The sequence below is a fragment of the Tachyglossus aculeatus genome, chromosome 2, assembly GCF_015852505.1.
Source record: "Tachyglossus aculeatus isolate mTacAcu1 chromosome 2, mTacAcu1.pri, whole genome shotgun sequence".
Taxonomy (NCBI): Eukaryota; Metazoa; Chordata; class Mammalia; order Monotremata; family Tachyglossidae; genus Tachyglossus; species Tachyglossus aculeatus.
Window position 1 is genome coordinate 103,639,513 of NC_052067.1, and position 15,902 is coordinate 103,655,414.

General features: G+C 46.3%; 1 protein-coding gene across 7 annotated transcripts in view; it reads left to right on the plus strand.

The window, feature by feature from the left end:
- TGFBRAP1 (transforming growth factor beta receptor associated protein 1) overlaps window positions 1-15,902 on the plus strand; it is a 74,925-nt gene that overhangs the window by 31,840 nt on the left and 27,183 nt on the right. For all 7 annotated transcript variants that reach the window (XM_038740069.1, XM_038740051.1, XM_038740088.1 and 4 more), the window contains 3 exons: window positions 735-1,433; window positions 11,113-11,307; window positions 12,750-12,904. In XM_038740069.1, the coding sequence (XP_038595997.1) occupies window positions 752-1,433; window positions 11,113-11,307; window positions 12,750-12,904 (1,032 nt within the window). In that variant the 5' untranslated portion in view covers window positions 735-751. The remainder of the gene's footprint in view (window positions 1-734; window positions 1,434-11,112; window positions 11,308-12,749; window positions 12,905-15,902) is intronic.

Sequence of the window (15,902 nt, forward strand, 5' to 3'; positions counted from 1 at the left end):
TTGGGCATAAATGGATCAGGTTAAAGCTTGTTGGTACACTGGTATTTACTCTTTGCTCTTTCTTCTGAACTCTGTTTTTGCTAGCAGATTATTTGCTAAATTGTTATGTCTACCAGGCTCGATTGTAAACTCTTGGAGGGAAGAAATCATGACTCCTAATTCTATTGTACTCTCCCAAACTTTTAATACAGTAATCTGCACTCAGTAAATACAACTGATTGGTTGACCTGGTGAGGTCCAAAATTCAAAGGAGTTGGAATTTTGTGGTGTTGAAGGATGGGGTGAGAGCCGCTATTTGACTAAATTAATAGGGATGGAGGGGGAGGGGAGACCGGTATCTCTTCCTCCTCTGTTTCTGGAAAGCTAACTGGATTCTGTCCAACAGACTTTGCCCTTTTGGCGATTCTGAAAGGGATCGAGTCACCAGTAGATAGGGGAGAGGGTGGGAAAGGCAGGATTCTCCTTTCAGAGAATCAAAACTGTAATTCTATCCCCTGCTCCTTTGAAACTAAAGCAGAAAGGGGCCCGTCCTTGGACTATTCTGTTTTATTTCGCCCTTGAAAGTGGAACGAGTGTTTCTAGCAGAGCCTGTAACTGTGGAGAGAGGACTGGAACGTGTGTTTCTAGCAGAGCCCATAACCGCGGAGAGAGGATGTACCTGAAGCCTGATCCAAAAGTTAGCATTTAAATCTGGGTTGCTGCCGCTTACGGCTTTTGCATTTCTCTCCTCGCAGCCCCACCCGACGGCAAGATGAGCGTCAAGGCCTTTAAGCTGGTTTCCGCCATCGAGCGGGAGCTGTTGATGGGCGACAAAGACCGCATCAACATCGAGTGCATCGAGTGCTGCGGAAAGAACCTTTACATCGGAACTAACGACTGCTTCATCTATCACTTCCTGCTGGAGGAGACGTCGGCCCCCGGGAAGGTGACTTTTTCCGCCACAAAGCAACGGCACAAATACCTGGGCTTCAAGAAGCCGGTGAACGAACTGAAGGCGGCGTCGGCCCTCAGCCGTCTGCTGGTGCTCTGCGACAACACCATCATGTTGGTGAACACGGTGAACCTGGAACCCATCCCCACGGGGGCTAGGATCAAAGGCGCGGTGACATTCGCGCTGAACGAAAACCCCGTGAGTGGAGATCCCTTCTGCGTGGAGGTGTGCATCATCTCTGCCAAACGCAGGACCATCCAGATGTTCATGGTCTACGAGGACCGGGTCCAGATCGTCAAGGAGGTGTCCACCCCGGAGCAGCCCTTCGCCGTGGCCGTGGATGGCCACTTTCTCTGCCTGGCGCTCACCACGCAGTACATCATACTGAATTACAACACCGGAGTCTCCCAGGACCTCTTCCCGTACAGCAGTGAAGAGAAGCGACCCATCGTGAAACGGATCGGGAGGCAAGAGTTTCTGTTGGCGGGACCAGGAGGGTTAGGTGAGACCCATTTTGGCTGCTTACCCACTTGGAGTTGGGCTTGAATAACTCCACCCAGGGTCAGACTGGTTCAGTGGGAAATGGAATAAGCGTCAGTCATCAGGGCACTTGATGTTGATAAACCCTGAAATTGGTACCCGTTGTCCTAGCTAATTGGGCAGGCTTAGCTGCGAGCACTCTGTGGAGCGCATTGAGTTCCAAACATTCTCCTTTCTGATTTGGATCTGTTTGTGTTTGAACTGGCTGCTAAAATCCAATCACAGGCAGGGGGAGAATTAGGCTCAATATTCAAGTCACCTGTTAGTCTAAGTTAAGCACCTTGGGAGGAGCATTACCTCTCACGCAGTTGGGGGTTTTAAACTCCTACAAAGCCCTTGAATAATCCTCCGGTGGTCCGAAAGAGTTAAGACCTCTCCTTTTGAGCGTAAAACTTATTTCCACGGACTAACTCGAACCAGCCTCAGTAATTACAGTAAAATCTATGGAGAATATTCCCTTAAAAACATGTCCAAATTTGTAGGACTCATGTACAAACCCTTTCATTTTCCATTTTTGTCCTCATATTTTTTCCAGCAGAAAGTTTCTGGTAACGAGTCTCTTAAAAATGTCTTGAGAGTGTTATTCTGTGTATCTGAATGTTATCTTGCCCTCGTACGAAGTGTTCCTTGTTAAGGGAGGGCTGCTGTGGCAGTTATTGGGAGGTTTGTTGGGTGAACTGAGTTGTCCGACCCAGGGAATTAACAGAAGTTAGCCTGGAGGGGAAGTCGGCTTAGTTTCATAAACCTGTGGAAAAGCAGAAGGATGTCAGATGAACGGGGTGCAAAATCATTTTCGAGTGAGCAACAATTGCATCTTCATGCGTGTTCCTTGTTCTGGTTGAAGAATTATACTTCAAGTGCTTTGTTCCTTATTTACCTCTCTTGCTCATTTGGAAGCTCATGGGTCTAAAGCGGTAATTTCAATTCCAGCTGTCTCCTGGGCTCTCCGGCCATAAAATTCGTGAACTCTAAATTAATAGTCAGTCGCAGTCAGTCACACCTATCATGTGCAGAGTTCTGTACAGAGAGCATGAGAGGGTGAGTGCAGTTAGTAGACCTGATCCCTGCCTTCATGGGTGTTAGAATATAGCTCGGGAGACAGACGATTAAATAAGAAACAGGTCGGGAATGTAATAGAGATTAATCAGTCAATGAGTGGTGTTTATTGAATGCTTACTGTATACAGAGAACTGTACTAAGCGCTTGGGAGAGGACAGTACAAAAGAGTAGCAGTAGGCAAACCCTGCCCACAATGAGCTGACAGATCATCATCAATCATATTTATTGAGCACTTACTATGTGCAGAGCACTGTACTAAGCGCTTGGGAAGTACAAGTTAAGCGTGTTTTTGTAGAACTCCTGTTCATGTCGTGGTGTCACTTTGTGTTCCCCAGAATGCTCTGGGCCTAAAGCTGAACATTATTACCAAAAAACTCTCATCAGAAAACAGTTGACCCATGTAGACCCACCTACTAACTCCTTTAGACAATTTCTTTTCTTCTTTCCACCTCACTTTTCCAGCACGGTTAATATTTGCGTTTTATGAAACTGGAATAGGAGACTAATGTAAAACTGGTAAACTAGCTCTGTGGGCAATTACCAAAATTTTGCTAGTTCATTTCTTTTTGCCTGTGCTCACTCTCTTCTGAAGTTTATGCAGCATTAAATGAATATTTTCAGAACTCTTATTTCCCCTTAAGTAAATTATTGTTAAATGGAGGTGGCAATAGTACCTAGAGAAAAGAGCATGGGACTGGGTGCCAAGAGACCAAGTTCCAATTTTAGCTCCGCTACCCCTGCAGGGTCTTTTAGTATCAGTTTTCTCCTCTGTAAAATGGGTATAAAATAGATTGTGAACCCCCTGGGTGGACAGTGACTGAGTCCAGTACTCTCTCTACTCCGGGGCTCACCACATAGTAAGCTCTTAATATATACCATCATATAATAGCAGTCATATGGCAGCTCTCAACCTCCTTTTTATTTTCATTTATTTAATCCTCATAAAAATGCACCATTATCACCACATGATATCTCTCCTAATGAAAGAACAAATTGTATTGTTGTAACGTTGTCCGAGTCATTCAGGTGTGCCAGTTAAAACATTTCCTTTATTCTGGCTCACTTGATTCCCCCTTTGCTGAAAATTCTTCCTCGTACAGTTCCTCACTTTGGGGTGAAGTTTTACCGCTTTCCTTCGAGATTAATTCCAGTGATCATTTTGTTGGCAATTGGCCCAATGAAACACACTTTCATCTACACTTCACTTGATTTTGTGATGCTCTGTCTTGCCCCTCCCACTCCTCCCAGCTTGGAGAGTTTTCATTGAGACATCTTTATTCTTGTCTTTACCCTTCTGGACTTTTTCTTGTACAAGGATGTCCTGTTTATAAGCTTGCTTTAGTACTCTTTCAACTAGTTGTATTTATTGGGCACTTACTTTGTGCAGAGCACTCTACTAAGTGCTTGGGAGAGAACAGTTGGTAGAGTTCCCTTTGCTTTACCCCCCACCATCCCATAGCACTTCGGTATATATGTACATATATAATTCTATTTGTTTACTTTAATGCCTGTTTTGCATGTTCTGATGTGTGCATATAGCTCTAATTCTATTTATTTTTATTGATGCTATTGATGCCTGTTTACTTGTTTTGGTGTCTGTCTCCCCCCTTCTAGACTGTGAACCCCTTTGGGCGGGGATTGTCGGTCTTTGTTGCTGAATTGTACTTTCCAAGCACTTAGTACAGTGCTGTGCACACAGTAAGCGCTCAATAAATACAATATAACAATGTAACAGAGTTGGTAGACACATTCCCTGCCTATAACGAGCTTACAGTCTAGAGGGCAAGACAGACATTAATATGAGAAAATAAATTACGGATATGGACAGAAGTATTGTGGGGCTGAGGAAGGGGTGAGTAGTAGGAGCAAATGGAAGTGCAAGGGCCATGCAGAATGGTGCGGGAGAAGAGGAAATGAGGGCTTAGTCAGGGAAGGCCTTTTGAAGGTGGGGAAAGTAATTGTCTACCTGATCCGAAGAGGGAGGGCATTTCAGGCCGGAGGCAAGATACAGACGAGAGGTCAGCAGCGAGATAGACGAGATTGATATACAGTGAGTAGGTTGGCATTAGAGGAGCAAAGTATGCAGGCTGGTTTGTGTAGGAGAGCTGCATGGTGAGGTAGGAGGGTGAGCGAGGGCTTTAAATTCATTCAATCGTTTTTATTGAGCACTTACTGTGTGCAGAGCCCTGTAAGGAGTTTCTGCTTGATGCAGTGGTGGATGGGCAACCTCTGAAGACTCTTGAGGAGTGGGGAAACATGGCCTGAACGTTTTTGTAGAAAAGCAATCCGGGATATAGAGTGAACTATGGACTGGAAGGGGGAGACTGACACAGTAATCAAGGTGGGTTAGGATAAGTGCTTGGATTAATGAGGTAGCGGTTTGGCCGGCTGGAGGGGAAAGGGTGGATATGAGGATGGTACGAAGGTTGAAGAGAGAGGATTTGGTGACAGATTGAATACGTCGTTTGAGTGAGCGAGGAGAGTCGAGGATAATGTCAGGGGCTTGTGAGACAGGAAGGGTGGTGGTGCTGTCTACAGTGAAGGGAAATCATGGGGAGGACAGATTTTGGTTCAGAAGATGAGGAGTTCTGTTTTGGACATGTTAAATTTGAGGTGTTGGGACATCCAGATAGAGACTTCATTAGTAAAATTAACACCATCAGGTCTGAGCTCCCCAAAGTCACCCCTCCCCCTTCTCCATCCCCCCCGGCTCTCAGCCCTCCCCTCTACTTTCTCATCCTTCGCAACAGTATCTTCGGATGAGATCTCCTCCCTCCTCTCAAGTACCTCCCCATTCCCTCATCTTATGAGAACTCTCGCCCCTTCCCTCCTCCCCTACTTAACTTCCATCTTCAACCGCTCACTCTCCACTGGTTCCTTCCCTTCTGCCTTCACACATGTCCATGTCTCCCCATCCTAAAAAACCCTCTCTTGACCCCACTGCCTGTTCTAGTTATCACCCTATCTCCCTCCTACCCTTCTTTTCCAAACTGCTAGAATGAGTCGTCTACACTCGCTTCCTCGAATTCCTCAACACCAACTTTCTCCTAGACCCTCTCCAATCTGGCTTCCATCCCCTACACTCCACTGAAACTACCCTCTCAAAGGTCACCAGTGACCACCTTTTTGCCAAATCCAATGGCTCCAATTCCGTTCTAATCCTCCTTGACCTCTCAGCTGCCTTTGACACTGTGGACCACTCCGTTCTGCTCAACACGCTCTCCAACCTTGGCTTCACAGACTCCATCATCTTCTGGTTCTCCTCATCTCTCTGGCCATTCATTCTCAGTCTCTTTTGCGGGCTCCTCCTCCCCATCCCATCCCCTTACTGTAGGGGTTCCTCAGGGGTCAGTTCTTGGTCCCCTTCTGTTCTCCATCTATACTCACTCCTTTGGTGAACTCATTCGCTCCCACGGCTTCAACTATCGTCTCTACGCTGATGACACCTAAATCTACATCTCCACCCCTGTTTTCTCTCCCTCCCTCCAGGCTCACATCTCCTCCTGCCTTCAGGACATCTCCATCTGGATGTCTGCTTGCCATCTAAAACTCAACATGTCCAAGACTGAGCTCCTTATCTTCCCTCCCAAGCCCTGCCCTCTCCCTGACTTTCCCGTCACTGTAGACGGCGTTACCATCCTTCCCGTCTCACAAGCCTGCAAGCTTGGTGTCATCCTCGACCCCGCTCTCTCATTCACCCCGCACATCCAATCCGTCACCAAAACCTGCTGGTCTGACCTCCACAACGTCACTAAGATCCGCCCTTTCCTCTCCATCCAAGAGAGATTGCTGGTTCAGTCTCTCAATTTATCTCGACTGGATTACTGCCTGAGCCTCCTTTCTGATCTCCCATCCTCCTGTTTCTCCCTGCTTCAGTCTACACTTCACTCTGCTGCCTGGATTATCTTTGTACAGAAACTCTCTGGGCATGTCACTCCCCTCCTCAAAAATCTCCAGTGGTTGCCTATCAAAGTTCGAATCAAGCAAAAACTCCTCACTCTTGGCTTCTAAACTCTCCATCACCTCGCCCTCTCCTACCTCACTTCCCTTCCCTCCTTCCTACAACCCAGCCCGCACACTCCGCTCCTCTGCCACTAACCTCCTCACTGTGCCTCGTTCTTGCCTGTCCCGCCGTCGACCCCTGTCCCATGTCCTACTTCTGGCCTGGAATGCCCTCCCTCCTCACATCCGCCAAACTATCTCTCTTCCTCCCTTCAAAGCCCTACTGATTGCTCACCTCCTCCAGGAGGCCTTCCCAGACTGAGCCCCCCAGCCTCTGCTCCTCCTGCCCTACCCCTTTCCCCTCCCCACAGCACTTTTGTATATTTGTATATATTTATTACCCTATTTTATTTATGATGCGTACATATCTGTAATTCTGTTTATTTTGATGGTATTGACACCTGTCTACTTGTTCTGTTTTGCTGTCTGTCTCCCCCTTCTAGACTGTGAGCCCGTTAGGTAGGGACTGTCTCTATATGTTGCTGAATTATACTTTCCAAGCACTTTGTACAGTGCTCTGCACACAGTAAGCTCTCAATAAATACGATTGAATGAATGAATAAATGTCTTGAAGGCAGGAGGAACTGCAGAACTGCAGAGGGAGAGAGATCAGGGCTGGAGATGTAGCTTTGGAAATCATCTGCATAAAGGTGGTAGTTGAAGCCATGGGGGCAAATGAGTTCTCCGAGGGAGTGGGTGTAGATGGAGAGTAGAAGGACACAGAACTGTGGCTTGAGGAACTCCCTCAGTGGGTTGGAGGCAGAGGAGGAGCCCATAAAAGACACTGAGAAGGAGTGGCCAGAGAAATAAGGGGAGGACCAGGAGAAGACACTGTCAGCAAAGCCAAGGTTGGATAACGTTTCCAGGAGAATGGGGTGGTCAGCAATGAAAAAAGCATCTTAAAGATCAAGGAGGATCGGGATGGAGTCGATGCCGTTGGATTTGGCTTTCTTGATCCCACTTCTGTACTTTAATTTCAGTATTGCTTGCAGCTTTCTCTCAGTTGGAGGTACTACTCAGGCACAGTTTACCCTGACTTTCAACACCTTCCTTCCCCTTCCCCTCAGCCTTTGAAGTATCTTGACTGAGTTAAACAGCAATATTAAAGCTCAGTCCAATTTAGCAATAGGTAATGACAGTTCAATTTAGCGTTATAGAGAATAGTTAGCACAAAGTGCCCTTTTGCCTAGAGTGTAACAGATAATACTTTGAAAATCAAGTCCACCCAGTAGTCCTATAATAATAATAATAATAATGGCATTTGTTAAGCGCTTACTATAGTCTAAGCACTGGAGGGGGATACAGGGTGATCAGGTTGTGCCACGTGGGGCTCACAGTCTTAGTCCCCACTTTACAGATGAGGTAACTGAGGCACAGATAAGTTAAGTGACTTGCCCAGGGTCATACAGCTGACAATTGGTGGAGCCAGGATTCGAACCTATGACCTCTGACTCCCAAGCCTGTGCTCTTTCCATTGAGCCACATTGCACGAGGGTTGCAGTCTTACTTAAAATCATTGTGTTAAGTCCAAAAGGATCATGAGGTCAGGAGAATGCTTCCTCATGCTCCTAATCACTTTCTAGCAATATATATATATATTAGATGATATTTTTAACGCACACATGTAAAGATACTCAGTTTAGCCTTAAGGCGTATCTTCTATATGTATATAGAAGATACGCCTTAAGGCTAAACTGAGTATCTTTACATGTGTGCGTTAAAAATATCATCTAATTCAAAATATTTTCTTAGTGATGCATATTACCATTGGATCATGTTACCATATTGTGTCTATCGCTTTTCAAATATATTCATATTTTGGTCCAATATTTTGGATTTGGGGAGCACATTAATGCACTTTACATGATTTCTTTTGGAAACCATACTTCATTAAGTGCTCTTTTAACATTCTTTCCATGGAACCAATTAAGAGCACAATTGGGGTAGAGCTAAAGTGTCTACCCATTGGTTCCATTCTTTGTGTTTTTCTTTCTATTCTTTTGCATTTCCTTCAATTTTCTACTGTTTCTCAGTACATTTGGTTACCAGTTTGAGCCTACCCAATTTGGGCTGGGGGTGACGGGGGGAACGAAGGGAGCGGGTGAAGATGACTTGCAGAACTACATTGCTCTTGGTGTTTTCTTTTTTGTCGGAGCATTCCTATGTTTTTATAGTCCCTGGGTATCCCATACTTGGATCCCAAGGACTGATAATTTTAGAAGCCTCCTTTCATTTCCTAAAACTTTGCTCAGTCTTTGAAAGCCCAACTCAGTTATGTATGTTGCTTCCAACATCTTAGGTGTCCTTAACACAATATTTTTCTCTTTTTGTCTCCCTCTGTTCTGCATTTTTAGTGATTAACTCTTTGTCACCACTTTATAATTTCTGCCATTTACTCCAGTTCCTTTTATACTTCTTAAATCTCCACTTCTTCCTTTGCTTCTTTATTTTCTAGAAGCAGGACCAAATTTATTCTTCACAATCACTGTTTTTCTGATCTTAATATCTTGTCTCCCTTCCCGTCACAAGCGGGGGATGGTACTTTCCTGTGTTTAGTCTTTTCTACCAAATCAGCAAAACAGCTTCCTCCTTTCATGTTTGCTCTCCAATTGTTTAACCTAGATACTGAATGAAAATTCAGTGCCCTTCTCCCCTAGACCTTCACCTATGTTCTTTCCTCTACCCTGCTACATTACTAGATAGACAAAAAAAAAAATTTGTTCTCATTTTGGCTTCATCTTCCTTTTCCCCCTTTTTGTTTAAATTCCCACTGTAGCATGTTTGGTCTTTCATTTTTTTTTTTTAAATGGCATTTGTTTGTCAGTTAGTGGTATTTATTGAGCACTTACTGTTTGAAGGGATGCCCTCCTTTTTCATATTGGACAGACAATTATTTTCCCCACCTTCAAAGCCTTATTGTAAGTCTGGTGTGGGCAGGGATTGTCTGTCTTTATTGCCGAATTGTACTTCCCAAGCGCTTAGCACAGTGCTCTGCACCTAGTAAACACTGAATAAATACAGTTGAGTGAATGAATAAAGGTACAGCTCCACGAGGCTTTCCCTGAATAGGCCTTCCTTTCCTCTTCTCGCATTCCCTTCTGCATCACTCCAACGTGCTCCCTTTATTCAACACCCACTCCCTCCAGCCCCACAGCACATATTCATCATTTTTTTTGTATTAATGTCTATCTCACCCTCTAGACTCATTGTGAGCAGGTAACGTGACTGTTGTGTTGTACTCTCTCAAGCGTTTAGTACAGTGCCCTGCACCCAGTAAGCCCTCAGTAAATACAGTTGATTGCAGGACTCTGTACTAAGTGCTGGGGAGAGTACAGTACAATAGAATTGGTAGGTACGTTGCCCATCTGCAATGAATTTACACCAATAATCAGGATATTTCTTAAACCCTTTCTGTGTTCCAAGCACTGTACTAAGCGCTGGGGTAGGTACAAAATAATTGGGTCCCAGTATGGGGCTCACCATCTAAGTAGGAGAGAGAATGGGGTTGAATCCCCATTTTCCAGATGGGGGAACTGAGGCACAGAGAAGTTAAGTAATTTGCCCAAGGTCACACACAGAAAGTAAGTGATGCAACTGAGATTAGAACCCAGGTCTTCTGACTCTCAGGACATGTCCCTGAGCAGCTTATTGTGTGCCTGGCACCGTATTAAACGCCTACCACAAGCCAATCCAGGTGGGACAAAGTCCGTGTCCTACATGGGGCTCGAAGTCTTAATCCCCATTTTACAGACAAGGTAACCGAGGCCCAGAGAAGTGAAGCGACTTGCCCAAGTTCACCCAGCAGACAAGTGCCAGCGCTTAGTACAGTGCTCTGCACACAGTAAGCGCTCAGTAAATACTATTGATTGAATGAATGAGATTAGAAAGCAGGTCTTCTGACTCGGAGGCTTGTGCTGCTTCCCTTTTGTGAAAAAGTCTTTATGTTATTCAGGTGTATCCGTTAAGTGGGCCAAGTGCAGATTACTGTGGATTTTCTGCACGCTGGTCATCTGTGACTCAGTTGCCTTTCCAGCTGTGGGGGCAGTGAGGGTGTGAGTTAGGGTTTTCTAGCTTGGGTGGTGAGCGGAGCTTGCGATGTACTAAGCACAATGGCTCCTGCTGGGAAGGTTGGAGACTTTTCTGCTTCCATTCAGTCATTTTTGTTGAGCGCTTACTGCGTGCAGAGCCCTGTACTACGCGCTTGGGAGAGCACAACATGACGATAAGCAGAAGAGCATCACCTGTGCCCAAGGCTCAGGCATCTCGCCCAGGCAGCCGACCACCCCCAAAACAATCACCGTCACCACGGGAGTTATCCTTCAATTTTCTGTGCTCTTTACTTTTCCCCCGCTCACCTGGACCAGAGTAAGGCCAGATAATCGAGTACACTGCCTTTGGGTTTGCTGATTGCTACTAAAATATGACTCGTTTTGGGGCCGTGAACGCCGATCGTTCTTTACAGGCGCTACCATTTGGCAGATATACCCTAAAGAGGAAAAATGGCCAGTTGGAAGGCTTGGAAAGAACTCTAACCGCCCTGCTGGGTTCCAGTTGACCTTTTTTTCTCTTTCTCTCCCTAGGCATGTTTGCAACTGTAGCTGGGATATCCCAACGTGCCCCTGTCCATTGGTCAGAGAATGTGATCGGTGCCGCCATATGCTTTCCGTATGTAGTAGCTCTAGACGAGGAATTTATTACAGTGCATAGCATGTTGGACCAGCAGCAAAAACAGACCCTGCCTTTTAAGGAAGGCCACATTTTGCAGGACTTCGAAGGTATTAGACAATACACAATGAATGCCAAGAAACTGATATCTGTTGAAAGAACAGTTGGCTTCTCGGGGGGCCCGAGTTTGCCTGACAGAAATGATCATATGTATTCACTCATCACTTTCTTCCCAAGGCTGGAAGGATGCACACATTATGTGATCTTGCGATTGTGATGGCTTGTATTCTCTGCTGTTATCATTTATAATGCACCTTGATTGGATTCCAAATCCTCCTTCGACTTAGTAGCGTATGGTTTATGAATAACTCGCATTGAAGCAGCGTGGCTCAGTGGAAAAGAACACGGCCTTTGGAGTCAGAGGTCATGGGTTCGAATCCCGGCTCCACCAATTGCCAGCTGTGTGACTTTGGGCAAGTCGCTTAACTTCTCTGGGCCTCAGTTACCTCATCTGTAAAATGGGGATTAAGACTGTGAGCCCCCCCAGGGGACAACCTGATCACCTTGTAACCTTCCCGGCGCTTAGAACAGTGCTTTGCACATAGTAAGCGCTTAATAAATGCCATTATTATTATTATTATCCTATAAATCGACCTCCAATTTAGCAGCGGCTTTTACTAAAACAAAAGCACTCCAACTCCCCAATCTTCTTAATCACCTTGTATAGTGCACCCCGAGCACAATACTTAAGTTTTCGGTAATTGGGGATTTTTAACATGTCGTCATTTGTGGCTCATTTTGCCCAGTGCTATCATGTCTGATCTATGCTTCCGTAGATTCTAGGGGGAAAGGACCTTCACGGGGATGGAAATCAAACTTTAAACGAGATCAAATCGGTGTTCTGTTTCTCCATGGATAAGAGACCCGCACGGATACTCTGTTGAGAACCCACGCTGCACCCATAGGCCGCCCGTCTGTACCAGCACTTGCCCTGCAAAAATAACTAACCGACTTTGCTGTGGGCACTCACAACGTGGCTGGGTGAACTGTTGGTTCCCTCCTACCTGTTCCCCTTGGCAGCAAATAGCTGCCAGGCCCTGCCCTCTAGGATAAAGAGTTTGGGCTGGCTAGGGCAGGGGCTGGGGGTGGGAAGGAGGAGGTGGAAAAAAAAGAAGGCTCCACCCCGGTTACGGGCATCCTGGCAGCAGCAGCTATTCTTTAATTCATTTGATGCGGGCGACCTTACCCGTCCCCAGCCCGGATCGGCATCCCGGTATGAGTTAACCAACGTGACCCGCAGCTTTGCTTCCCAATCAATCAGTCAATCAATCGTATTGAGCACTTACTGTGTGCAGAGCACTGTACTGAGCGCTTGGGAAGTACAAAGCCAGTCCCCGTGGGTCAGGCGAAGTACGATATGCAGGCCCCTGGTGTGAACTTGAAGTGAAAACGAAACCGTTAACCCGTTTGCATCAAAGACTCTTCGGCGTTATATAACAATCTCTTCCCCCTTTTCCACACCGATTCCTCCTTCCTGTGCTTTCTCCATTAGGAAGAGTAATTGTAGCCACCAGTAAAGGAGTGTACCTCTTGGTTCCGTTGCCCCTGGAAAGGCAAATTCAGGACCTGCTGGCGAGCCGGCGAGTGGAAGAGGCTTTAGTGTTAGCAAAAGGAGCAAGAAGAAACATTCCCAAAGAGAAATTTCAGGTGGGTGGAGCCCAATTGGGTAGGAAAATATGTCTACAACCCAGTCGGAAAGCATTCTGCTCCTAATAATACTAAGAATAATTGTATTTGTTAGACACCCACCATGTGTCAACCGCTCTTCCGAGGATAGATAAAAGGTAATCAGGTCAGACCCGATCCCTGTCCCATACGGGGCTCACAGTTTAAGTGGGAGGTGGAACAGGTACTGAATCCCATTTCGTTCATTCAGTCATATTTACTGAGCACTTACTGTGTGCGGAGAACCATCTGTCCATGGTATTGGAATGCTTACTATGTGCAGAGCATTGTAACAAGCACTTGGGAGAGTAAAATACGATGAGTTGATAGACGTGTTCTCTGCCCACAAGGAACTTACGGTCTAGAAGGGGAGCGTTCTCTTTTTACAGATGAGGAAACTCGGGGACAGAGCGATAAAATGACTTGCCCAAGGTCACACAGCAGGCAAGTGGCAGAGTCAGAGTTAGAACCCAGCTCCTCTGACTCCCGGGCCTGTGCTATCTCTTTTAGGCTCCTCTGCTTTTCATTCTCCTCATTCCTTTGTTCTGACTGTCAGGGACTTTTCATGCTGTGTGGGTATGTCAGGGGAAAATCAGACAATCAACCAATGGTATTTATCGAGCACTAATTGTGAGCAGAGTGCTCTACTAGGCACTTAGAATACAATGCCACAGTGAACTAGCAGTGTAGAGCCAGACATTAAATAAAGAATATAGACTGTGAGCTTGTTGTGGGCGGGATTGCTGTACTGAACTTTCCCAAGCGCTTAATACAGTACTCTGCACACAGTAAATGCTCAATAAATATGATTGAATGAATGAATGATTGAAGGATCTGTAAGTAAGTGTTGTAGGGCTGAGGGTGGGGTGAGCACCAAGTGCCTAGATGACACAGAAGGAGGAAATATTTATGGCAGCTGTGGAAAAAGGTAACGTTCGGCTTGGTATACCAGAGGGTAGACACTGAAAAGGGGAATTAACATGAAGGAAGAAATGAGGGAAAAGACCTGTTGGTTTGTAGAGTGACGAACCAAACTTCTCCCAGTTTCGAGCCGAGGCTGAAGAAAGGGGGCAAGGGTTATACCTCCCTAGAGTGAAATGTTGGTCAGCACCTTTCAGTTTTGGAGGCCGTGGGAGTTGGAAATCTCACACAAAAACGTTTTGTGGCTAACCCTGTCACATTAGCATTCAGGAGCCATCGCCACGCTCACAGTTCAAAGCACGTCACTTACTTTCTCAAGGTTACAACTGCCTGCCTTACACTGTTCTTGCCGAACTTCCTCTCCTCCAGCGTGCGCTCGGTAACACCGTTAGTCATTCTCTCCCCCATGATGGTTGCGGGAGATGGTGTCCTCTTCAGCTTCTCAGAAGTCTGAATTGCATTCAGAGCAGCGAACTGATGAGCAGTGCAGCGAAAGAATGAATTGGAGCGTAGGACAAGGCTGTGTGAGATCTACGAAAACAGGAATGAAAAGAGAAATATAAAAAACGGAAACAGATTCGGCAAAGCCTTGGAGAATCATTTTTCCTGAGCATGAATAGCCTTCTTTATCGTGCAAATCTCTTAGTGCCCTTCATGCATTGCTCAACTTCGTTTTAAGATCCTTTTATAGTAATGCTAGCCTAATACATAAGGATTGTGGATTTCCATGCTGATCTGATATATTTTGTGAACAGGTGCCACTCTTCATTGGTCTTCCAGGAGAATAGACCCATTGATGAATACCTAATTGGGAAAAATGAAAGGTAGATCTTAGAGTGATTGGTGCCAGCCTGGGGGAATTGAAAGACAGGCTTTCAGTAGGGAAGAATGGCTCTCTGCTGCCTAGTCACAGGGGCTGTTGATCTTCTTGGTTGGGAGAGCCAAAAAAAAATGACATCAGGCTGTGCCCGGTATAAGATAATGGTACGTTACATCACGTGGCCATTTCATAGCGACAACTGATGCTGCCCGTGCTCCTAGCTCTGTCCTGTTGCCCTGCTCCTGCACTCTTTCAGTCTGAGTTAGGAAGGGGAAGGAAGCAGAGGGGAGCGGCGGGATAATGGGCCCATATTAGCATCTGGTCTGTTCCCGGCTCCCAAAGCTGGAGCTATAAGGGGACGGGCTGGACGGTGTCACAGAAGATGCTCTAATAAAGCATTTGAGTCCCAGGTAAATCTGAAAGTGCAACACCCCCTCCACCCACCCAGATGAGAGGAGGCAGCCCTTCTTTCCCTTGCCCCAGGCCTTCACAGAGAGGGCATGGGAGTTGGGGGGTGGATGGAAGAGAAGCAGAAGGGAGGTGCCCAAATCCGCCCCGCAAGTGAGTGGCAACTGCTCTCTTGGGAGCAGCGCAGGTCCAGCGCTCTTTGCGACCGTCACTCTGGCCTCGAAATCGTCGACCAAGTGCTCCCACGGGAGAGGCGAGGACAGCAACTCTCCTAGCCACGTTTGGTTTCAGGGAGAGCCAGCTTCGGCTCCCGAGCCTTAAGTTGGCAGCCCCTGGCCGAGGGGAAGAACTAGAAGATAGATCCAGGAGAGCAGGAAAAGCTTCAGAGTTCTCTGAGCCAGTTTTCTTTGGCTGCAATCAGTAGTGTTTATCGAGCACTTACTTTTTGCAGAGCATGGTACCAAGCGATTTAGAGAATACAATACAGATGTATCGTACCGTTTCTACCTTCGAGAAGCTATAGGGAAGGCGGTCATTAAAATAAAGGGAAGCAACCGAGAATACAAAAAGTTAGCAAAGTTCAGTGGGGGTGGGGACTAAGTGTGCGGGTGAGATAGTCAAGGAGCGCTTCTTGGAAGGAGATACGATTTTAGAAGGGCTTTTAAGATAGGGAAAGTGCTGGGCTTTCGGATATTCATTTAGTCGTATTCGTAGTGGGAGGGAGTTCGAGGCAAAAGAGAGGGTGTGCTCAAGGGATCGGAAGCAAGTGAGGGGACAGTGAGTAGGTTGTATTATTGGAGGAAAGAAATGTGCAGGCTAGGATAAGGGGGA